The sequence below is a fragment of the Trachurus japonicus genome, chromosome 7 (genome assembly GCF_045865225.1).
Source record: "Trachurus japonicus isolate A0001 chromosome 7, Traja_1.0".
In the NCBI taxonomy this organism is placed as follows: Eukaryota; Metazoa; Chordata; class Actinopteri; order Carangiformes; family Carangidae; genus Trachurus; species Trachurus japonicus.
In genome coordinates this window covers 30,589,158-30,614,884 of record NC_140913.1, presented here as the reverse complement: position 1 = coordinate 30,614,884, position 25,727 = coordinate 30,589,158, and the positions used below count along the sequence as shown (strand labels likewise).

General features: G+C 38.5%; 2 protein-coding genes across 2 annotated transcripts; both read right to left on the bottom strand.

Annotated features, from left to right (window-relative positions):
• Positions 1-758: 758 nt before the first annotated feature.
• LOC146985078 (voltage-gated purine nucleotide uniporter SLC17A9-like) lies at positions 759-14,057 on the bottom strand. Its single transcript, XM_085783151.1, has 13 exons — positions 13,918-14,057; positions 13,219-13,416; positions 11,163-11,302; positions 10,124-10,223; positions 9,887-10,011; positions 8,176-8,269; positions 6,714-6,810; positions 6,483-6,570; positions 5,954-5,988; positions 4,249-4,370; positions 3,143-3,198; positions 3,011-3,040; positions 759-933 (listed from the first exon to the last, which is right to left on the bottom strand). Exons 1-13 carry the CDS (start codon positions 14,055-14,057, stop codon positions 764-766), a joined length of 1,395 nt encoding a protein of 464 aa, XP_085639277.1. The 3' UTR covers positions 759-763.
• A 1,734-nt stretch (positions 14,058-15,791) lies between these two features.
• Positions 15,792-23,079, bottom strand: LOC146985077 (glucose-induced degradation protein 8-B homolog). Its single transcript, XM_085782808.1, has 5 exons — positions 22,853-23,079; positions 22,382-22,509; positions 21,600-21,796; positions 21,161-21,358; positions 15,792-15,975 (listed from the first exon to the last, which is right to left on the bottom strand). The coding sequence occupies exons 2-5, from the start codon at positions 22,500-22,502 to the stop codon at positions 15,802-15,804; spliced, it is 690 nt and encodes a 229-aa protein (XP_085638934.1). The 5' UTR covers positions 22,503-22,509; positions 22,853-23,079; the 3' UTR covers positions 15,792-15,801.
• Between the last annotated feature and the right edge of the window lie 2,648 nt (positions 23,080-25,727).

Genomic DNA, 25,727 nt, shown 5'->3' with positions numbered 1-25,727 from the left:
TTGTCTCAGACCACCAGGGGGCGCTTTGTCCTGGATGTGGAGTTTTTACTTTTCTTTTAAATGATCAGAAAAAGAATTTAATTGAGTTTTTCCTCACATGAACTTCCCACTAAGGTTTGTCAAAGTACTTGACCTTTGTGTCGTCATGTTAAATAAATCACACACTGGGAATAAACTATTCAGAACTAAAAACATCCTTTATAATAATAATAATAATAACAACAACAGCTGAGCTTGTGAAGCAGGTAGAAGACAATATTTACATTTTTATTAATCAATAATGAGCAAATCTGCTGTTGTTGTTTTTAGAAAAGTAGTCTTTGATTAATTTATTATAATATTTTTATTGACAGAACAAGTTAAACTGGACTCCTGAGTGATGTAAGAGGTAAAACTATTCTTAAAACTTGTTAAGTATTTTTTTATTTGGCTATTCCTCCATTGTGTGCGTTCTTATGTGGCATTGTTTAGTCATTTTAAATTAAGTAAATATTACTTAACATTACATTAAAATCGAAGTCTGTACAGATAAATATTTAATATATTTCATCATGGCTGCACCTCCTTCATTTCCAAGACGATCAAGTCCATACGTACGTTTCCGTGTTTTTCATTTTTCTGCAGCACCAAAATGTGACTCCATCGTCCGAAGAACGACAAAGAAAAACACTTGACTCCCTGAGAAACACTTCGACACACAATTTGATCGGTTTGTAAAGTCCCATCTCACAAATCACACTCACACACATATATAGTGTCTGAATTAGATCACAATGATCTGGCTGTGACGTTCCAGGTCGACACGATGAGCGTCTCCAAAGATGAGGAAGATCACGAGACCCGTGACGTTGACGAAGCTGACAAGGGAGAAGAGTGAAGCCCAGGACAGCGTGACCTCGATCAGGTAGCCCGACAGCGACACCAGCACCACACCTGAGCAGAACAAACGTCAGGTCAATTTTATTTCTTGAGCACATTTAAAAACAAAGTGCTTTACATACGAGTTTGACAAGACAAAGACAGGACAGACATGAAGAAACATTAAAAACAACAAGTGATGGGATGGGAAGTTCTCATGAGACTGAATTAAAAACCAAAGAGAAGAAATGAGTTTTAAAGCCCCAGTGTGTAACTTATTTGGATTTTTATTAGCAAAAATCAAATATTGCTTTCATAAATACGTATTTCACTGAAGTCAAATCACACCCGCATACAAATGAAAGCTTTCTCGTACCTTAGAATGAGTTGTTACAAGTCGTTACAAATACATAAGTGGGCGACGCACCGAACCGAGGCGGCCATGTTGCATCGCCATTTTTTACGTTCAGTGGCAGCGTGACCGTAGGTAACCACGGAAACTCAGCGGAGCTGTCGGCTCGGGGAGAAAGTTTTCCAGGTAGCGCCTGTTAAAACTGTCACCACTGTGTAGTGTGAGGAAGGACGGAGGCACTGGTGTTGCATTCAGGTGCAGTCAGGCAGACGGCCGTCGGCAAACCAACCGGATGTCATTTTACTCCACGAGAGAAAGACGGTAAAACGTGGGTCAGGTAAACAATACGACATCACCATGACAACATATTGTCACGCCTGTATTGTTTTGCCTCGTGCTGGCGGACCACTTGTTTACATAGACGCTTGTTTATCCTGTTACATGCAGCGTCTGTTGTCTGTCTGACGTCTGCCCGATTTCACGTGAATGCAACATCAAGAATACGTTCGATATGCAACCGCACCGCTAGATGGGGGGAATTCCTACACATTATACCTTTAACGATGTCTATGGAAAGTGAAGATCTGGTTGTTTGTGGGAGACTCTTCCATAGTTTGGGACCCGTAACTGAAAAGGCTCTGTCATCTCTTGTTTTTAGTTTTGCAGGTGGGATGAACACCAATGACTTGTCGGTGGATCTGAGCAGACGAGAGGTAGAGTAGGGGGTGAGGAGTTCTGAGATATAATCTGGTGCTAATCCATGCACTGCTTTAAAAACAAATAAAAGTATCTTACAATCAATCCTATGGGGGGAATTCCTACATATTATACCTATCTGAACGTATTCTTGATGTTGCATTCACGTGAAATCGGGCAGACGTCAGACAGACAACAGACGCTGCATGTAACAGGATAAACAAGCGTCTATGTAAACAAGTGGTCCACCAGCACGAGGCAAAACAATACAGGCATGACAATATGTTGTCATGGTGATGTCGTATTGTTTACCTGACCCACGTTTTACCGTCTTTCTCTCGTGGAGTAAAATGACATCCGGTTGGTTTGCCGACGGCCGTCTGCCTGACTGCACCTGAATGCAACATCAGTGCCTCCGTCCTTCCTCACACTACACAGTGGTGACAGTTTTAACAGGCGCTACCTGGAAAACTTTCTCCCCGAGCCGACAGCTCCGCTGAGTTTCCGTGGTTACCTACATCACGCTGCCACTGAACGTAAAAAATGGCGATGCAACATGGCCGCCTCGGTTCGGTGCGTCGCCCACTTATGTATTTGTAACGACTTGTAACAACTCATTCTAAGGTACGAGAAAGCTTTCATTTGTATGCAGGTGTGATTCGACTTCAGTGAAATACGTATTTATGAAAGCAATATTTGAATTTTGCTAATAAAAAGCCAAATAAGTTACATACCGGGGCTTTAACAGGTAACCAATAAAATGTGGCCAATACAGGAGAGATATGGTTGATCTTTCTGGTACCAGTAATGAGTCTTGGTGCTGCATTTTGGATTAACTGTAAACGGGATAGGGCTGATTGGCTGATTCCCAGTGAGTAGAGAGAATTACAATAGTCTAGTCGGGAGGAAATGAAAGTGTGAACCAAGGTTTCTAAATCTTTGGCTGACGGGAATGATTTGAGTTTTGCAATGAATCTTAGATGGAAGAAGCTTGTGCTGACTACTGAATTAATCTGTAGTCAGCAACAAATGGAGATCAGTGCTGGTGTTTAATCAACTAATGGTTTAAATTCAATATAGGAACAGGTTCAGTACAGTACGTACCCATGAGAGCTCCCATCGTATTCATGAGCCCTGTCGCAGAGGGAGAAATAAAAATCAAGACTTAGAAACAACTAAATGAAGAAATATTATTAATGATAAAACACCAAAATGAGCAGTTTTATAAAAACTCACCATACAGAGCACCAGCACATGACGGCGTGAGATCCTGTACGTTCACTGACACACCGCTGAAACACACGGGAATTCATCATCATGAACTAGAAACTGCAACGTTGACAAAAACACTACACATGGAAAAGTCGGATTTACAAACTCGTAACTCAGATCTGACTGTTTGAAAGACAAGACTGGTGACGTGCTACATTTTCTTGTTGTAGTAAGAGAATAAAATGGTGAAAAAATAACAATAAATAGTTCCTACTAACAATCACTGTGTGTATCTAAAGCCTGATGAACAGAAACTCCTTAAAACAACACTTTAACATCACTAGTTGTGTATTAAGCTAAATACTCCACATTAAATGCACTGTACTGCTTCCTTTTAAACAGTGTTTTAGGATTTAAATTCAAAATGTAACAACCATGTTAATTTATTATTATTATTGTCATATTTTTACTCCATTTTATGGTTATTTTTCAGTCTTCTTTTACATTTTTGCTGTTTGCAAAGAGATTATATGAATAAACTCGACCAGGAAGGTGAGAAAGACAAACAAACACACAGTTGGTTTTGGTCTTTTTCATGGTAAACAACAGAGATTTGTCAATATAGACATTAGCTTATTGCAGATATATTGATAAAAGCATCGATGTTAGTCAATCACAGTTGTCACAGTTACTAAAAAGCAAAATAAAATTGCAAATCCAGTAAATCTGCATCAAGATTGTTTGTTTCTGTTTTTTTTTTTAATGCTGTGTGCTGATAAAGTATTGATTTGGTAACACTTCATAATAAGTACACACTATTAAGCATTAGTTAAGCATTAAATAAATTATAACACATGAATACTCATTAGTATGTAGTTTATAAACACAGTTTTACTCATCATTGATAAGCACTGTGTTTATAAACTACATACTAATGAGTATTCATGCATTATAAATGAAGAATTCAGTATTTATTAATGCTTAACTAATGCTTAATAGTGTTTACTTATTATAAAGTGTTACCATTGATTTTAACCCGATATCTACACCAGTATCAGCTCCGTCTGTCTTACAAAGAGAGTTTCCCAGTCATTGCATAAATGAACGGATGATGTCGACAGTGACTGTACCCGCTGGTGAAGGTCGATGAACTTGCAGCTACAGAAATGAGAAACACTGCAGAGGTAAACGAGGTAAACGCTCCTCCGGTCAGGAGCATGATGAATATACTGGTCACTCCCATGGCGATGGACTGGGCCGAGAGAGAGAGAGAGAGAGACAGAGAGAGAGAGAGAGAGAGAGAGAGAGAGAGAGAGAGAGAGAAAGAGAGAGACAATCAGACATGCAAAGTGTGTATTCAAAGGCAGGAGTCCACAAACACAACTTAAATAAAGGTGCAGCCACACGATCAGAAGTCAATACACAGACATGGCTGCTGCTTTACAGGCTCTTCAGATACAGAATAGAATAGAATAGAAAATACTTTAAAACCCTTTTGCGAAAGGCAAAAGTTTGTCTTTAGCTACATGTGCAGAAAAGCAAGTGCACTAAAAACACATGTCACGTCCAAATAAATTAAATAAAAGTTGTTACATTAAATGAACACCAGGTGAGAGAGAATAAATAGATAATGTATGAATGATGAGGAAGTAGGGCGACGATCTGTCAGGAGCGTATTAACATATTATTTCATGGCAACAGGAATGAATGACTTCCTGTTGATGTTTGTCTTTGCACAGGCGACTCTGAATATTTGATGTAACTTCTGCACAGTCTTGTTTTTGACACTTACACTATATTAAATGTGAGTATACTATTATTTATTTTTTTATTTTATTTTATTGAGTATTACAACCGTTATTATTATTTATTTATTTTTATCTATTGTATATTCACTTGTTTTTTATTTACCCACTTTTTCTCTTCCTCTATCATCATCATTTTTTTTCTTTTCTTTTGTTTGTCTTTAATTTACTTTTAACTATACATGTCTATCTGCTGGGGCTGGGTTGGTATCTGTTCTGGGGCTGAACTTAGATATGTAAGTAGAACACTATTGTTTTTCTAATATATAAAATTCAATAAACAGACTGTTAAAAAAAAAAAGAGCTTTTCCTTCATTTGTGAGTCTTTGCTGTCGTACAGTGTGTAGCTGTGGCCTGTAGCACAACAGTGTTAGTGTGTCGTGTTGTGTTTTGTGGATTTTACATATCGTCCAGTGCAATCAGACTTTACAACAGTTCACAGAGCACGTTGGACTCATTGCTCCTGTATTCATCATGTAGCACCTTTACTTCATTTATGTATTTATTACATCCAGACACAACACTGGGTGACACTTTTTTCCATATTCATTTGTACACACCATTCATTTACATTACGTTTATATTTGTTATTCAAAATTGTGTGTGTGGGTGTGTTATTTGCCTGCTGCTGTAACACAATCAGCCTGGGATCATAGAAACGTAATCTTAATGTACAACACCAATACTATAAAACTGTATATAACGTAACTTATATACTCATATACCTTTTTTCTTTTTTTTTTTACTTTATTGCTGTATTTATTATTATTTGTGCTCTATAGTCCCTTTGCTGCTGTTGCACCACAGTAAATTTCCCCTGAGGGGCAAATAAAGGAAAATTTCATTTCATTTCATCTCATCTTATCTTACACATGACGTTAAAAGTGTTTCAGGACGTAAACATCTCGGAGCCTCGGGAAAAACTTCACAACTTGTAATCACACGTTTGAAACAGTTCTGCAGAAGCAAATTAAGACACACTGTACCTCTCACATAACACACACAGCAACTACACACACTCACATCTTACCTGCATTAACTTTCTCACAAGTGCTTTGTCATATCCTGCAGAGAAAACATACAATGTCATGAGATGCCTTATTTATTTTAAATACCATAATAACGTGATGTAATAATTATGGAGATACATTTGTGTCTTTATTAAACTTCAAAAAATATTTTAGATGCAAAAAATTGCTTTTGAACCATTTTTTTTAAAAATTATTATTATTTATTTAGTTATATATATGTTTTGTTTAAATAAACTTTTTTTGATTGAATAATAAAGACACAAATATCCTACCCATAATATGGCCCAAATACAAAAAAGATTACTTTAATCCAAAAAAATATTTTGAATCAAATAATAACTCACCTCAATCTCAAATATTTTTTTGCGTTCAAACCCTTTTTTTCTTTGATTTAAATGTTTGTTTGTTTTTGATTGAAGTTAAGTTTATTTTGATTGAAAATATCTTTTTTGTTCAAATCAACTTTATTTTGATTGAATAATAAAGACACAAATGTATCCATATCCAATAATTATAACAAAATAATACCTTGATTGATGAGATAATTTGAAAAACATCCTCCGACGAGCGCTGAGGGAATGGCAATAACCCATGGGATTATATTATACACCCATCCCTGCATGAAGAGACAAGACGATCAGTAAGAACAACAGGTTATCAAAAAGGAATTTAAACAATGTTAACCTGAGCTGTGTCACTCATTGTGTTCACACTCGATACATAAGAACAAGTAGCAGAGTAAACAAAGCCGACGGATACCGGGGCGTGTGGAAATGACTCTTGAAAGTACGTGGGCAGCCATGACAGCAGCGTGTAGAAAGTGCTGCTCGAACACATGTGAGCGATCATCATGGCCCTGAGAGAGAGAGAGAGAGAGAGAGAGATGTTGTTTTTTATTTCTTTATTTTATGTATTATTATTATCATCATCATTTAATATTAACTATGTGTATGTGTATATGTTTCATTATATATATATAGTATATAACAACTTGCAGCTGCCTAATGACACCCAATCTGTGTATAAGTTAGTTAGTTATATGACATGTTAAAAGAAATAAAACATAATACAGTAATGGACAGACATAATAAATAAAAACTTTGCAAAGACAACACATGAACAAAAATAAGATAAAATAATTGAAAATAAAGATAATTTGATTTTTCTTTTGTTTTGTTTTTTCATATCCGAAAAGGTGTGGGAAGAAGTAAAACTTATTTACTCCCACCCCCTTATTCATAAATTATCTATCAAGCTTTCTGTGTCATTAAAATCTATACAATAAGTTAATTTATGAGTTTATCTATCTGGATTTAAAGTATATTTTTTGGCTTTTTTTGCCTTTATTTGATAGTGATGACAGTAGAGATAGACAGGAAATGGGGGGGCAGAGAGAGGGGGAATGACACGCAGGAAAGGTCTGCCCGACGCGGGATTCGAACCGGGGACGCCTGCGGCGAGGACTGTAGCCTCTACATGGGGTGGCCGCTCTACCCACTGCGCCACGCACCGCCCCTATCTATCTGGATTTATACTAATATATTATCACTAATCATTATCTCTATAGATTTATTCTAACATATTATCACTAATCTTTATCTCTCAATATAGTCATATACATGTAAAGACATAGCTATACAAACATATACCCACATATAGTCATATATACATATAAAGACAGAAGAAAGAGAGAGACAGCCTGTCATAAACATTATGTCAATGTCATAACACTCAGGTTTGTAGGTTTAGGGTTAGCTGAATGACGCTTAATAACATAACGTTCATGACTGTGACATGTCACTCTTATGATGAGACCTTCAAGTAAAGTGTTACCGTATATTGGCAACAATTTTTATTGTATTTGTATATATCTGATTCAGTGAGTTGTATTTGTTTTGTTTCACTGATTCTTGATGGTTTGGCAACATAGTTCTCGTAGCATTCATGCTAAAAAAGCAAATTTGAACTGAACTGAATTGAATTGAACTGAATTGAATTGAATTGAACTGAATTGAATTGAATTGAACTGAATTGAATTGAATTGAACTGAATTGAATTGAACTGAACTGAATTGAATTGAATTGAATTGAACTGAACTGAATTGAATTGAGAGAGAGAGAGAGAGAGAGAGAGAGAGAGGTGAGGCTCACATAACTCACATACCACATTGACATAATTATGTTTTAGTAAACGATGTGGGAGTAAAGAGCAGAGGATTTACCAGACAGGCGACTTCTTAAAGAGGCTCAGCCAGCGGGACCGACTCCACCTCATGTCGTTTCCCCTCGTTTCCATCGGCGGCGACATGATGTCACCTGAGTCACAGATATTATATTATATTTTATATATGTTATTATTATTATTATACTGTCATTATAGGTCAGAAGAGATCTTCTATAGTGGTCAAGACATTTTACTCCAGGGCTCTTTCAGCTACTTTGACACAATAAAAGCGACCAAGAGCAGCTCGTGTTTTATATCACTGGTCTCATTTGTTCACAATGAGACAATTAAAACACTGAAATTGATCTCAAAACCAAATCAGATGAATACAACTCACAATTTATCTACAAACTCACATCAATTGTAAAAACAGATGTTGGACGAGAAGTACTTCCTGGACATACAAACACACAGTCACACATATACTGTATACTAAAGGATGATTTATTCTTGATAGATTAAGTGTATATCTTCTCAAAATCTTAATTGATTAATCTCTTCCAAAAATATAGCCTAACCATGAAAATTAAACCTAGGACAGGAATAAAAAGAGGAATGTGTCTGAAATCAAAATTATTCCAACTTTACAGGCAACATCGTGTCTATATATATAAATCAAAGAGAAACTCCAAAGCACTATTAATAGGCTTTTTATAATGTTAATGTAATATATTATTTCTTAAATTCTTTAAATGAGAGTGCCTTGACCTGAGGAGTGATTTTTGATTCAGTCAAACCCGTCAAACCGGTCGTCAGTCGGTTCAAAGGAAACTGTAACTTTTCGTTTCCATATTGTAAACAGACGTAGGTGGGAAAAAAAAAACGGAGCTCAACTTGAAGCCACAGTTTTAACTTAATTCCCTTTGGAGCAGTGACGTTGTATCAATAAAGTTAAATGGTTTGTAGATTATATTTATTAAAGGGATACGTCACCCAAAATCGATAATTCACAAATTGCCAAGGAAGGGTTTGGAGAACTTTCTGAGTCATCAAAATGCTTTAGGAGTTCCAGGGGGGGTCCGGCTGGTGACGGTGAGTTCACTTTTGAATCGTCCAAAACACACACTATGAAACATCCAGATACCTCCATACTGCTCGTCTGTACTGACCCAAGTGTCCTGAAGCCGCCACATGGAAAAGTTGTTCGGAAAAAATTCACGTGATCTCTGTTTTTATCCTTGTTGTAGCAGTAGCGCCCAGTGGCTGTTGATGTTTGTGCGCATGTGTGAGATTTGCTGTGAGATGTTCGTTCATCGTTGTAAACCATTGGATGTTTGATGTCAACACAGAAGAACATCTCGCCGCAACTCTCTCACAGCCCCTGGGAGCTACTGCTACAACAAGGATAAAAACAGAGATCAAATACGTCTTTTCCAATCAGCTTTTTCATGTGGCGGCTTCAGGACACTTGGGTCAGTACAGACGAGCAGTATGGAGGTATCTGGATGTTTCATAGTGTGTGTTTTGGACGATTCAAAAGTGAACTCTATCTGCCGCCATTATATGAAAACCCGTCACCAGCCGGACCCCCCCTGGAACTCCTAAAGCGTTTTGATGACTCTGAAAGTTCTCCAAACCCTTCCTTGGCATGACGATGAGTAGAAAATTGGTTAATTATCGATTTAGGGTGAAGTATCTCTTTAAATTCCACCCATGTTTTTACACAAGGAGGAAAAAGTTGTTAGTATTTACCCGTGTAGTTACCGTACCTTTTAAGAAATACTTCCAGACGACGTACGCCCACACAGCAGCGAATAAACCAATACTGTAGAACATGCTCTCCCATCCGAACTGGTCCAGCAGCATGGAGCCCATCCCGCCCGCCAGCAGCGTCCTGAGACCGAGAGCAAAACACGCTGTCATCATCAGAGACAAACAGGGACAGACGGTTTTATATGTGGATTTGTGTGTGTGTGTTCTAGTGTGTGTGTGTGTGTGCAATATACCCGAGATGACTGCCGCTGTGTATGATGCTCATCAAAAAGTCTCGCTCTCCTCCCACCACTCGCTGCGAGCAGAGACTGGCCATGGACGGACAAAACACACCTGTGAGACACAATATGGTGACATGTTTATGAACAAAAACCTGAACAGATTATTATTTGTTTATGTTTCTAAATGTGAGGATTCACTGGTTTTTCTGTGTTTGTGTCTGTCAAAGTTATAGCAAAATATCAAAGATGTCATCGTCAGGAAATGTATGGACCATCAGCTACCCATATATACAATATGTATATGTATATACTGTATATTCACTGTGTTGTATTATTTACTGCATAAAGATTGGAAACAAGGGGAACAGGCAGCCTGGCTTTGGCTCTATGCTAAGCTACTGTCACTAAATCTTATATTTAGTTTATTTATTTAACTCAAAGTGAAAATTCAGAGGAGAAAAAAGACAAAAATGACAAGTATTGTAAAGTGCAAGGAGAGGCTTATTTGAAGCCTCCACCTACTAAAATATCAAAACCAGTGCTGACAAACTAATAACATACAGTATGTTTGATAACAACAAAAATAATAAACAAAATGCTGTTACCATTTAAAGTGTGTACATGTATGAGTGTGTGTTTTTTACTGTAACGACATCTGAGCAATAATAATAGCAGCTTTTTTTTATCACAGGCGTTGTATTTGAGTGTATAAAAAACAAACAAACAAACTGTCTATTTCCAGGTGTGTTATTCTAAGTTTTTACACCAAAATGTTAATTTTTACTGCAAATGCATATCAATCATCAGTTTCCTTGATTTCCAATAACCAGTATCGGAAAACCATGAAAAACCATATTGGTCGATCTTTAGTGATGATTAACGAGTAGGCTATGAGTATGGATAAATATTCCCTTCCACAAAACACATATTTTAAAAGTATTTATATCATAAAAAAGTAAAAGTTTGTGTTTTCTACTTATAAGAAAGTTACCAAATATTGAACAAGTGCTTCAGATGTTTGTTTCCAGACTGTGGCTGGTGGCGTACTCACCCTGCAGCAGCCCCAGGAGGAACCGCGCCACGGTCATGAGCGCCACGGTGCGAGAGCCGAGCTTGGTCATGAGAGGAGTCGCCGCGGTGACCAGAGCCCACGAGGCTGCAGACATGAACAGGACCCTCTCTCCTCCCACTCTGACATCACAACACACATAGGAGACGTTAATAATAATAAATACAATGAACCCGACCCAACAGGAAAACCACCACGGTGATTTCATCGTCATTTATAAGCTACATATACTGAACTTTTCCACATTTTGTCCCATTACAGGATTTTGTGATAGACCAACACAAACAAGCGTATAACTGTGAAGTGGAAGGAAAATGATACGTGGTGTTCAAAGACATGCAAACGCTATGTGTGGTGGAAACCCAACACTGCACATCAACCTGAACGCACCGTCCCCACGGTGAAACACGGTGGTGGCAGCATCAGGATGTGGGGAGGCTTTTCTTCAGCAGAGACAGAGAAGATGGTCAGAGGAAGATGGATGGAGCTAAATACAGGACGATACCTGGAGGAAAACCTGTCAGAGGCAGCAACAGGTTGTCAGGCAACAGCAAAAGACTTAAGACTGTCATGCATGCACGCTCGTCTGCAGTGGTGGACAGTAATGGAGTAAATTTACTTGAGTACTGTAGTACATATCCAGAGGATTTGTACTTTACTTGAGTATTAGATTTCTTTGGTACTTACTACTCTTACTTGAATACATTTCCAAGACAAATATTTTTACTTTTAATAAAAACTTTATAGTAACTTTTAATTTCTAGAAAGGCTGAAAAGTACTTGTTACTTTCAGGTCTGCTCTTTTTCTTTCTTTTTTTTTCTAAAATCCTATTGGACACAAGCTGTGTTTGTCAAAGAAGGAAACCCTAACCCCTAAAAGCAGCACATCAGTGCAGGTGGTTTCAAAGAGTTCATTCTCAGAAACAAGAGTTAAAAACTCCTTAAATTAATTTAGAAAAAAATATAGTAATTCATTGATGTGAAAAATAAGAAATTTACTCTTTACTCTTACTTTTACTTAAAGTAAATTTAAAAGCATGTACTTTTGGATACTTAAGTACCTTTAAAAGCAAGTACTTTTTTACTCTTACTCGAGTAACATGTCGACTGAGCTACTTTTACTTGTAACGGAGTAAATTTTGACCGGTAGTATTTGTACTCTTACTCAAGTACTGTGGTCGAGTATTCTGAGAGAGAGCACTATGTGTCTGACTATTGTTGTGACTACTGAGGTCAGAGTCAGACACACCTGGATTAATCAGTTTGTCCAATAATGTAAGACAAGAAATAAAGGAGCTTGTTTAAGTTCAGGAAGTAGCGGAGCTGTGCATAAAGCCTATTGGTGGACAAGCTCCGCCAGACCGTCCCCCAGCCCCTCCCGTTGAAAAACACAATTGACGTGGCAGTGAACGGTTGGAATTAGATCGACGTCTACAGATGTCATTAATGGCAGCCAATGAGTTAAAGGTAATGGACCTACTGCTATGACTATAGGGATTATGGCAATGGGCCAATTTGCTAAAAATGTTGAACTATCCCTTTAACACTTGATGTTCTCTGTTCCTGCTCAGGGACTACAGATGGAAATGAGGTAGTATCTAACTCCGGTATGGCTGAGAGCTGTGCACTGTCTCTGTTAAATAAACACTGGACTGGTTTAGATCAAAGCTCCATCCAATCTGACTGAACTGGAGCTGTTTTGCAAAGAGGAATAGTCAGAAATGTCAAAAATGTCCAACATGTCTGTCAGTAGATGTGCAAAGCTGGTAGAGACAAACCCCCCACAAGACCTGCAGCTGTAACTGCAGTGAAAGGTGGTTCAACAACGTATTATTGACTCAGTGGACGGGGGCTGAAAGCCTTGAACACCATGTATGATTTTCCTTCCACTTCACAATTATGTGTTACTTTGTGTTTGTCTATCACAGTAAATCCCAATAAAACACATTTAAGTTTGTGGTTGTAACGTGACAGAATGTGCTATAAATACTTCTACAAGGCACTGTACACAGACACCTGTTTTACCTGCTTTACTTACTTGTCGCTGGCGTGTCCTCCCAGGATCTGTGTGAGGCAGTAGCCCCAGAAGAATCCGCCCAGCGCCAGACCCGAGTCGATCTTACTCCAGTGGAAAGCGTCGGCCATGGAGACGGCGCAGATCGGCATGGCCATCCGCGAGCAGTAGAGGAGGCAGGTGCCGACGAACAGCATCAGGAACCATTTCCTGGCCAGAGGTCTGTGAGGACAGGGATCATCATCATCATCATCACCACACATCTGGTAACCAAATAACTGATCTAACAACAGGATATAAACACACACACACACACACACACACGGGTCAATTTATTCAAACCACCAGCATGGCTCAAACTTTATCACACACTGCAAAAACTCAAAATCTTTCCAAGAATATTTGTCTTATTTCTTGTCAAAATGTCTAATTTCTAGTCAAAACTCAGGTGCACAGAAGCAGAAGTGTCGATAAAGTTTGAATCATGAGGTCAAAATATGAATATATTTAGTTTTTCCATCACAAAACTGAAAATAAACTACATTATTCACACTGTTTATGTTCATTACAGACAAATACAACCTGTCTTTTTTTTAACACTTAGGTGTCCTTTAGCTCAGAGGGCAGGTCACAACTTGAAAAGACGCTCATCAATAACAGATAAAACATAGTATATAAATCAAAGCGTACTGTCTGATCTAAATGCTCTGCCTGTCGTCTCACCTGGGCCACAGCGCTTGGTTTTCCGGCTTCTCCGTGGCGGTGGTGGTAGATCCGTTGACGGGGAAAATCTCCGGGTCCAACAGAAGTCCGTTGAAGCCATTCCTGCCGGTTGCTCCCTCCGCTGTGAGCTCTTCAGCCATTCAGAGAACAACTCCTCTGCCCCGTGCAGACAGAGGCTCTCTCTCGCACACTGAGAGCCGAAGCGGTAACTAAACCTCATTTCCTCAGGCGAGACAGGACAAACGAGTAAAACTTGTTGGAACAAAAACTCAAAAGAGCAGCACACGGATGTGATTTGCAATACTGACGGCAGAGAGATGATTGGTTTTCACCTGGGTTTAAGATTTGCATACAGGCATAAAAGACCGGAGCTGCAAAGAGCAAAACCACTTCAACAACCTCTCTGAGCAGAAGTTTCACCCACAGAGAACTGAATAATGACAAAAAAAACTCAAAAAAGCTCTTTTATGGTTCACAAAAGTTTTGTTTATTTTAATAATTGCAAATCTGATCTTAAAAATGTTGAATAATAAAAGGGATGTGAGCTCTCTGGTTTCACAGAGTTTCGTCAAAGCCAATAATAATAATAATAATAATAATAATAATAATAATAATAATATCTATAAAGACAATACAACCTCAAAAGAAGTTAATATAAGGATGGACGACTAGCAGCAAGTTTTTTTTTTTTTCTCTTTTTGTTTTTATAAAAGTAAACCAAACCAAAAACATAAATAACCAAGAACAAAGTGCCTTTTCTCCACTGGAAAAAAAGAAAAGAAAAAAAAAAAAAAAAGGTACACTTACATGCAGTTACAGTGAAAATACTAACGGTTTCTTTCTTAAAGTGGCAAAATGGACAGCAGGTCCTGTTCAGATTGAAAACGTCAATGCTTTTGATCATTGTTATTATTAAATCATGAAAACAACAAGGCCAATGAACAAAATCGTTTTTCTAGTCTGACTGGACTTTAAATATGAAAGTTTAAACTAGAAAACAGCCTCCCTCGTCTCTCTTTCCTCGTGTGGAAATCTGCCTCCATCAATCGGCAGCAGATTATCCTAACCTCCTCCTCCTACTATCATAAAGTAAAAACCAAACACGAAACCATCTCTGGTTTCATCCTGTCAGTTCGAGCCGCACTTCACCTTCGCAAACACACACACACACACACCCGTGAAATCATCATTGTACAAGGCAGTTCGTTCTGTAGGCATACTGTAAAGGTACAATCAAATCCCCAGGTGTAGAAAGCAAAGTGGCTCGTTGTTGTTGTATAGGAAATCTTCAGACATCGCACTCGATAAAACTGTAAAATATTATATTAATTAAAATTATATTACATATTATTAATATAATAAGTGTATCTTTCTGTTTAATTGAAAAATATTCACATTTGGTGTAAGAAAATTTAGATTTTTAATTTAATTTAATTACGATTAGTGTGTCACCTCCTGTTTTACAGTTCGAACCATCAACACCCATCGACTCTCTTCCTGGCAAAATAACATCTCGTTGGGGGGGGGAAGAGAAGTCACAATAAATAATACGACCGGCTTACGCTTTAGAAAGACAAAATATAAAACAGCGATTTGAGTTTGTCCCAAGACTTTTTCTTTTTTTTTTGTTTCTAAAAATGCAGGATCGGTATTGAAACTAAATAATTTCTGTCACTTTTGCAAATACAGCAATTTACAGTTTGCACAATGAGTTAAGTTTAAATTCTCATGAATGAAACATGAAAGAAAAAAACAAAACAACGTAGAATTTGTTTATACATATATGTTACCTGCTTGTCACACAGTCACTGACTGATCATAAATTAAGGAGACGTGGAAGGTGGTTCTTCTGCTTCTGCTTCTATTTCTTCTGCTCTGTTATGTTCACTTGGGGTCCTCGATGGTGCCCGTGCTAAGGTCAGTCATTTTGGGATATTTCACCTTCTTCTGGTCGAGCTCGTTCTGTGCCCACAGCAGCAGCTTCAACAGTTTCGCCAGTTTGGGTGTCGACTCCCTGTTTTCATAGTCCAGCACAGCTTGGTTCACCTCGCTCCACACCTGAGCACCGAGAGACAGAGAGACACAACGCTGCAGTTAAACATTAGAAATACACACAAAGCTCAAACCATCACGATGCTGCGTTACCGCCAAAGACGGTTTATAAACCAAGACCTTCCATGACGAGTCAGTTTCCTGTATGATGTCACGTGGGCTTCTGCACGGCCACGCCCCTTTAGGGAGACCAGAGGCAGGGGCCTCATTTATCAAAGAGCGTGTAAAAGTCCTCTTAAATTTTCAGTACGACGGAAAGGCAAAATGTGCGTACGACCAAAAAATATACACTCTTTTCAGATCTATCAAACTCCGCGTACACACGGCTGCACGGTATTTCCCTTGATAAGTCACACCGGACCTGAGAAAAGCGTGGATGAGAACACGCCTCATACCCAGCCCCCTAAACAGCCCCACGCAACCATATGTGGTCAATGCAAATCAGTTACGTGCATATTAAGTAGCCATGTGCACTCTGGAAACCTGTGGAATGACGTCAGTGGAAGACGGTGAAGACAACAGACGGACGGAGAGCGGAGAAAGAAGCGGAATTTCTCTGAAAGCGAGATACACGGTAACACGGCAATATCAGTCAGAAACATCATCTTGCATTGAAAGGCTTCAATAAATACAAAAAAAACTCCCAAATCTAAATGAAACAGAACAGAAAGAAGAAGAATTATTTATTCTGCCCCTTATTTTAGATTATGTCATAATAATTTAAAGCAGGGTTTCCACTGCCAGTCAGTACTACTTTGCACCCCTTTCCACTAACCCCCAACTTCCGTTCACTGGAAGACTTTGATTTTCATTTGTGCATAGCTATATATTAAAAAAAAAAAAAAAAAACATTGAAGTCCACCAGTCTGTGACTTTTCCTAAAATGATGTTGGGCAGCACCCATTTTTGTTAAATACAATAAATATTATTCACACAAAAAATATCGATCATGTTTTCTCATTTGCTTTGATTTGCGCCGACATTATTGGGCTTGCTGCTTGCTTGTGTGTGTCCAGTCTGGCTACGTAACACACGCACATCGCAGAAATTATTTTCCAGACTGGACAGACTGGTTGTGGAAGAGGTGTAGCCTACATGCAGGGGAAAAATATCAATATGATATCAAAAGAAAACGAAATTCGTTTTATAAAGCCAGTATTTAGGAGCAAACGAGTGTAAATGCACAGGGGAAAAATCAGAGTCGCTGTGCTTTTCATGTAAAGTGCCGACGTCAACACGTGTGCGGTGGTGGTGGTGGTGGTGGTGGTGGTGGTGGGGGGGGGGGGGGGTCATCATCACCACCACTTGCTACTTCAAACAGTGTCCGCGCTCCTCTCTCCCTCGCATACTGCAGTTCTCTGACTCTGCAGCGGCGTCGCCAATTCCTCTTGTTCTTCAAAAAGCGTGTAAATGCCGGTACGCCATGGTCGGACTGGTCGTAAATTTTTGCTCTTACTCCCGACAAGTTTTGGTTTGATAGATCCCAAATTAGGCGGAGAAAAGTGCGTACGCACAAAATGGGGGAAAGAGCGTGTAAAAAAGCGTGTATCCACAATGATAAATGAGGCCCCTGGAGTGTATTGACTCCAAGGGACAATTTAACGTGAACACCGATTATGGTCGATTCTTTCTCCCCACAGTCACTGAAGTAAATTTTGGACTCATTTTTCACAAGCCACATCTCTTCTGAACAGTTTGACATGAAAATGGCAATTTTCAGACGGACACATCAGGAGAAAATCCACTTTGTTCCAGACCTGTCTCTGTCTCTACGACACACTCTCGCCAGATTTGGCACAGATCTCCTAGGCAACGTCAAACAAACGGCCGCAAACTCCTGTGAAAATGATTTAAATTATTTTTGTCATGCTAAATATAGTACTGTAAATATTTAATGTTATCATAAGAAAATATAAATATCTCACTTTCATCTACCAACAAATTGTATAAATCCACACACACGTTCATAGACGAGGTGGGGTGACGGTTGGCCACGCCCATTTAGAAAGACAGGAAGTGTAACCCATTTCTATCATTGGAGCAGCCTCTCATGGAGTATCTTTCTATATATTGAATATCTTTGTTACCGCTACGTTGTACCAGCTGGACTGGACTCAACTCAGTTTAGTACGGTGGCCTGGAGGTGCAAACCAACATTACAAAATCCAAAACACTTTTACATAGCTTGAGACAAATTTACATTTTAGAAAACATTTTTACGTATCATATACGGCACCGGTACCGGTAATGACTGCGGCATATTCACATAGTCTACTTCCGGCGCTATTGCCGGCGACGGCACCGATCGCTGTCCATCTTGGGTCACCATGAACTCCGTCAACGACAACAACAACAACTCCTATTGGCTGCTCACGTTATCACTTCCGATTCAACCCCAGAGTTGGTGCATTCCCTTTCCGGTTGATGAAATTTGTAAATTTGTTTTGGGACTTGTAATTTTGTCTCTGTGTTTGTAAAAGTGTTTTTTTTTTCTTGTTAATTTGTTTTCTGAAATGTAAATGTGTTTCAGGACTTGTGTGTTATGGTAATGTAATTTTGTTTTATGATATGTAAAAATGTTTTCTAAAATGTAAATTTGTCTCAAGCTTTGTAAAAGTGTTTTGGATTTTGTAATGTTGGTTTGCACCTCCAGGCCACCGTAGTTTAGGTACCAGGTACGATTCTTATTCTGGGGGTTGTTTCCATTACAGGATGGTTCAGCCTTTAGTGTAGAGCAGGGCGGTCGAACACAATCATACAAGGGGCGAAAATGTAAAACACTGAGTATGTTGTGAGCCGAAATGAGTCGTAAGTCGCAACGTTATTCTTTTAGATAATCATGGAACATGGAAAACCAATAAAAAAATGTTTGCTTTTTAGCTAATTTCAAATGAATTGCATTCAAAAACAATCTCCCAAAGTTTCATAGTCCAGATAATTGAGAAAAGGCACCTAGAGTAAATGACAATTAAAGTTGACTTGCAACTTTTAATCTTCTAAAGACGAGCACAACATGAAATAACTTCTGAACCGTTTATGATAGAGACGAGCTGTAAACAGCATCTGAATCGTGAGATTCTCCGCTTTCCGAGGGTCATTGAATGGTGCCTCCGTATATTCACGTGGTACAGGAACAGACGCCAGAGTCACAGAAGTGAGATATTCCTCCTCTGGCATTTAAACGCAATTTCTCAGGTTTTCAATCGTAAAAATAGAGTGGAAGACCATAATTCAAATGGCCATATCTTCAAAAATATACAATGTATGACTTTGACTAAGTAATCATTTTAAAGCTTATTTTCTCCTCTTTCCATTGATACCAAAATTTCAATCAATTTTGAAATGTGGGTCACTGTGACTTATTTTGCTGATCAGGTCACATTTGTTGAACAGACTAAAACTGACATTGTTTTAATCAGATATATGAATTTGAACAGCCAGCATACTGGGAATCTTCTCAATAAGATAAAATGAAATAAGAATATTATGAATGAAAATAAAAATAACCCTGTTTGTCATTAACGGTGCCTTCAAGCAAAATGGAGAATAGATTAGGGGATGTTTAGGTGTGTTCATGAAAGTACTAACGTTAGGTGGAGTTTCACTTGACTCCACAGTTGGGAACTGTTTTGGACGACGGTCGTTAAGAGTCAAGTGAGGCTGTTAACATGCGTGTTGCTCGCCGTGTAGCATGCTCCGTATTCAGCATCAACAACAACAACAGTATGGCATTGCTAACATCTCTGCCTGATAATGTTGAGACGGAAATCGATGGTGCGCCAGAATTTAAAGTTTTATTTTGGTGAACACTTTTACTTCTATGAATTTGGTGAATTCTGGATCCAGAACCAGAATCCAGACACAATTCAGAGTGAACGGAAACCCGGCTCTTCTCCTCTTTGTATGAAGAGCCTGGTGGTTCGAGGCTACGTTTTAGTGCCTCTTTACCCGTACCGGAGAGGTAGTACCAGCCACGAACCAGATGTCAGATACTTTTACTTTATGGAAAACCAAAAAGGGCGAGTAGAGTCGAGCTGAGCCGGTACCACGTAGTGAAACCCTGCGTTACTTATCTGCATTCGTTCTCTTCCTAATGCTCATATACAAACTCACATTTTTGACACAAGAGGCAAGATTTCAGTGAGGAATTCATCCTGGTTCCACCTGTTCTATGAGACCTGTCACACTTAATGTATTAGCTCAGTTTAAACAAGCTCGGGTGCTTTTGTCCACTTGGTTCGGAGGAATTTAGTCTTGTTGTAAAGTTGACAACTGACCTCCGACAGAACAGAAAACAGAAAAACCTACACTGGAGGAGCGGTCGGCTTTAAAAATGGTCCTGTTGGTTTGTGAAATGAGAGATCGTAGTAGCTTTTTAGTTGGTAAATATGCGATGATTTCAGCATAAATTCAAAACATGCGAATGTTCAGAGCTGACTCTAAGGACACATGAATCATTATCTAAATATAATACAGTCCTGTACCACAGCATGGCTGTAAAAGGTAGAGTTTAGGGATGTCACGATTACTTGCTTTCACAATTAATCATGGTATTAAACGCCACAATTAATTCATCGTAAAGATTCCAAAAAAACAAATGTGCGCCAAAGTAAAGGTAATTGCACAGATACTGCTCCATTTATCTAATGTAACATTGAATTGGTAGGAATTTAAAAGTTTGCATGTCATTTGTAATTAAAAAAAACAAAAAACAAAAAAACAATTAAAATAAACTTAAACATTTGGTAAAGATGACAATGAATTCCCCTGGGGAATATAATTGGTCCTTTATTAATAGATACTTAAAATATTTTGTGTAAATAATTAGTTTTGTAATTATTTAGACTATATTTGATTTTACACATACATAGTGTTGGGAAATTAATTAATGCATAATAATCATGATCATCGTTTCTCTGACAATAATCGTACCAAGAAAATCTATAATCGTGACATCCCTAGTAGAGTTAATAGCAGCGCTGTCATGTTGACAGACTGTACAGAGGCAACTACTGAACATGAAACCTTATCATGTAAAATCACAATAGAAAAACAAACATGATATGACTTCCTGTCCTTGGTTTGGCCTGAACAAACCAAAACATGATCTGTGGACACTGGACACGCCCTGAAATCACAGCTAACGTCTCTGATTTGTTCAGTGATTCGACACGCGACGGTCCGCTCTGACCTTTTGCCGCTGCATCATGTTGAGCAGGTCTCCGAAGGGCGACTCCTCCGGGTTGTCGAAGGCCAGAAGGGCTAGCGTCCTCTCCATCTCTGTCAGACACTCTCGGCTCTCCTCGCCCTGCTCGGCCAGTTGCGTCTGGGCGAACTCCAGCGCTGACTCAGTCTCCCTTAGCCTGATTAACTCGATCAAATGTTGCTGCTGCAATGAGAATAAAACAACACATAATGCAGATTAAAGCTCAGCCTCAATCAGACTTTAGCTACCACTAGAAATATCTTCCTGCTCAACAAGGGAAGATATCGGCTTCGGTACTGTCGCTGTGCGTTATTCTCATTGCTACAAAGACAGGATTTCTTCTTTTGTGACACTAACATAACACCAAACAGCCTCAGGTTCACAGAAAACTACTGGTTAATGTGAAACTTTGTGCAAACTGTACCTGCAGATGAAAATACAAGTATCGATTGGTGTCAAGCAGCTCTGGGTGTAGGCTGTTGATGAGTGCAATGGCTTCCTGTATCTGTCCCTTCAGGATCATCTCTCTAATCTTTATCCTCTCGTCCAGAGAGTCCAGGTCCACGCTCGGTTCGATACCAGACTCCATCCGAAACTTCTCTGCTGCCTCCTTAAATCCCTCTACACACATGTGAAAAACACACACACACAGACAGACACAAAGAAATCAATGATTGTTTTGAATAAAGCTGCAAGTACAAGTCAATTAATTTGACTAAAATAAAATGTTTAAGATGTCTGATTTGATTGACATTTGAATTGTTGATGCCTTGGGCTTCAGGAAACTGTTGGGAAACATTTCCTACATTTCTTTTTTTCTTTTTAAAAACAAATCTATTATCCAGAAGAGATGTATGTATCATGATATCAGGGCTCCAGAACAACTTTGTTTTACTAGGAGCACAGTGGCCCCTAACTTAAAATTTTAGGAGTGTGAGCAGAAAATTTAGGGGCGTACACCATACATCAATATGCAAAGCAAATATTTACATTTCCTTTTCATTCATGATCCTCACACACATTGGAATGAAAAAAAAACCCTGCAAATTTACTGGTTGCACATGTGCAAGTAGATGAAAAATGTACTTGCACACTCCCAAATTGCCTCCATTTAGGGGCAAAAGTCTGGAGCCCTGGATATGCACAAGTCATGTTTCAACCCACAGTGTCTGTCTGTCCTCGGGAGAGATGCATCCTCATCCTCACCTGTGACCAGGTAATTCATAATGAGCCGATTCATGTCCGCTCTCTGTATATGAACATTGTTCAGTTTGTCCATCCACTCTTCTTTTGTGATGTCCTCTGGCTTTTCAGCATAACTCATCATTGGGGAGCTAAAAAATAAATAAATAAATAAATAAATGAAAGTGGTCAATATCAATAATCCGTTGGTAAAACGTGAGCAAGACTGACACGGCTTGGCCACAGTTTGTACCTGCACGAGCAGAAACGTTACAACCGTGCACTGACAGGTATTAACAACTGAACACAAACACAGAATTCACGACAATAATTATTTGCAAAAAAAGAAATCGATGATTTTTGTGCTTTAGCAGCGTTCAGCCGCGTTTTAGCGTCATAAAAAATAAAAAATAATAATTCAGAAATTGCCCGACGTTTCCAAAACAAACCCATTTCCTCCTGCTAACCAACTATTAGCCAGTTCACACAACCTACCGTGCAAACACGAGGTCCGGCGATTATCCTTTTCTCGCAGGGGGCGGGAGAAGAAGACGGTTAAACGAACAGCAGCGCGCAGTCCTCTCGGTGCCTTCACAACAATTAAAAAATAATAATAATAAAAAGAAAACCCTGTAAACCGAGGGGGACACAATCAAGCTTTTCGCGGCTAGCTAACTAACTAACCGAGCTAACGTGATCATCTCGCGATAGCAACGTCAGTCGCTGCGAGCTCTCCGATTGGTCGGCACGGTGACGTCACGGTTGCCAAGGAACAGTCGAGTCGGAGACAGCGAAGATGGAGGAAAAATGTCCTGCTATTGATTACATTTTTCTCTCTCCTGTTGGAAAGATGTAGGCTACTGTTTGGTTTCCATAACAGAAAAAAGAAGAAGCAACAAACAGAAAGAGTTATATGTAATAAATTTGCTGATCATTTTAGGGAAATACCGTATTTATAAAACCAAATTTAGTCACTCAAAACCTTTTGGAAAGGTAGCCTACCTGAACAGTAGGCCTACATCCAAAGTCTATGTGACTCTGACAACAAAGAAACTAACATTTTTCATTTGTAGGCCTACTTATTATTTAATATCTTTATTTGAAAACTCCCCCTAGCTCCTTTTTGATTTGTTTGTATTGTTTGTGAAATAATAACTTCACTTGTACCTTGATGCTGTTATCAATAAGGTTGGATTAAAAAAAAAAAAAGACCGAGAAGTGTAATGTGCTTGGATAACATTAGAAAGGGAAAAAACACAAATAAATAAAAATAAAAATAGGCTAATAATAAATAAAAAAATATATAGTGCAAATATACAGTGTAATGCCATCGGTTATTGTAGACATAATAATAATAAAAAAAACAGCACAAGTGAAATGTGGAAAAATATGTGTTTATTTACACACATATCAGTAAATGAAGGGGATTAAACGGAATAAAATGGAGAAGACGTAAGACATAAAAGAAGTAGCGTGAGGCAGCACTGGGTGGTTTTAATGGAGAGGAAGAGGAGGTGGAATGAGCATTCATAGGATCCAAAACCCCGGCTCCCCTTCACATCCTACCTGTTGTTTATGAGGAAGTTCACTATTTGTAGGTAAATTTGTGAATTTGCACAGCTGTAATACATCACCAGACATGCACTACCAGGTGGGTAATACTGATAACACAACATCTGGCCCATTTCATAAATTTAATTCATTCACACAAGGAGTAGGAGTAGTAGGCCTATGAATATTATAGCAGGCTATCAAATTATTGTTTATGACAATGTTCAGTTCTCTGAAATGGAAGTGCATGTGAAAGCATTGTTTTTTTTCTATCTTGTGATATTGGCTTGAACCATACAAGTTTACTTTCTTAATTATAGAGCATTAGCCTATGTGTGTTGGTGTTGTGTAATGTTATGGGTATCGTTGTTTGTTTCTGTTTTTTCATACACAACTTGACATTATTGTTCTAGTATAGTGGTCAATGGGGATTTGACTAAATAGATAACTCTGATAGCCTACCAAACATGTCAAATGAATCACCAATATCATAGATTTATAGATAGAAATATCACCATATATTTAAATTTCCACCAAATGTGTCCCAACAGGAAAGCTATTTCTTTTTTACTGTTCTCATGTGGTTACTTAATCAAATCCATACACACAACACAACTCAGTTTTCAATATGCAAATTATTTCTGCACAGAACAGCAGCTATGAGGAAAACGTTGCATTGTTAAAAAAAAAAAATCGTGTTCATATTAACAAAACAAAAGACAAGAACTTTTGGTCTCTATCTTATTGCCAGACTACGAGGTTGATTTCAGACTATTCTACAAAATCTCATCTCAATGACCTGTGCAATGCAACAATGGTATTGTTCAAAATTGGAAAAGATTTATTCATAAAACAGAAGATAATCAATGTGCCATGCAGTGCGGGCTATATTTCAGCTGCTCTCTGACTCTAATACTATTTATATGTTACTGTTAGATGAAAGTCAGTGAATTTAAAGTATGCTAACTGAGTGTGTATTTGTGGTATGAAAATGTTGGTATGAGGTGGAGGGATTTCATCTAAGTTCCCTATGAATTGCATTACATGAACAGGCCTTTCTGGTTGCAGACACTCGATATAGCAGGAGAAAACCACAGGTGGAACTAATAACATTTAAAATGGCTGAAATCGCTGCGGTGACCTTTATGGGGTCTTAATAGCTCTCTCTCTGTACGTTTCTCGAACTGGAGCTTTGTTTGGGATCTGGAAACAAAATCTGGTTTAGATGCTGCTAAAGACAAGACAGTGTCGACTCTTTCAGGGGCCCGTGGACAGTTAACGGGCCCCAGGCATCTGCCCTACTTTTACAGGGGATTATCCAGGCATGACACCCCAGTTGCTTTGACTGTCCCACTCACAAAGGAAAAGTCAGATGTTTTACAACAGCTGAAAGATTAGACACAGACGATGAGGCCGTGGCTCCAGGGTTCAATCATCAGCCTGATAGTTAAAGTTAAAAAGAAAAGAAAAAAGAAACATAAATCATGGTGTTTTATATGTTTTTGCCCCCCAGAGAGATAACAATACTGATAATGTCAATGAGTTCCTTAAACACATCCGAGTCTGATGTTGTTAAACTAACTCAGTCCAACAGGTCGTAGTCAACATTTTGACTTGTCACAATGGGAAAGTGTGTTTAATGCAAATTATAATCGACACTAAAAGCTGCTGTGGTGCTGCTGCAGGGGGGTCGTGAAACTTTTGGTTGAGTAGAAGACAATGTTTAGAATAGAATAGAAAATACTTTATTAATCCCTAGGAGGGAAATTCAGATCATCCAGCAGTTTACCTAAAATAATATGATATAAATGATATAAAA

Bases quoted from the DNA above. Each gene is read 5' to 3' on its own strand.
- LOC146985078 (XM_085783151.1), bottom strand. From the start codon at position 14,057: ATGGCTGAAGAGCTCACAGCGGAGGGAGCAACCGGCAGGAATGGCTTC. The intron at 10,224-11,162 runs GTGAGTACGCCA...TGTGTCTCACAG, and splicing joins CCTCCTGGGGCTGCTGCAGG to GTGTGTTTTGTCCGTCCATG. The intron at 4,371-5,953 runs GTAAGATGTGAG...CTCTCGGCCCAG, and splicing joins TTGTGAGAAAGTTAATGCAG to TCCATCGCCATGGGAGTGAC.
- LOC146985077 (XM_085782808.1), bottom strand. From the start codon at position 22,502: ATGATGAGTTATGCTGAAAAGCCAGAGGACATCACAAAAGAAGAGTGG. The intron at 21,797-22,381 runs GTGAGGATGAGG...ACATGTGTGTAG, and splicing joins TATGAATTACCTGGTCACAG to AGGGATTTAAGGAGGCAGCA. The intron at 21,359-21,599 runs GTACAGTTTGCA...TTCTCATTGCAG, and splicing joins ACTTGTATTTTCATCTGCAG to CAGCAACATTTGATCGAGTT.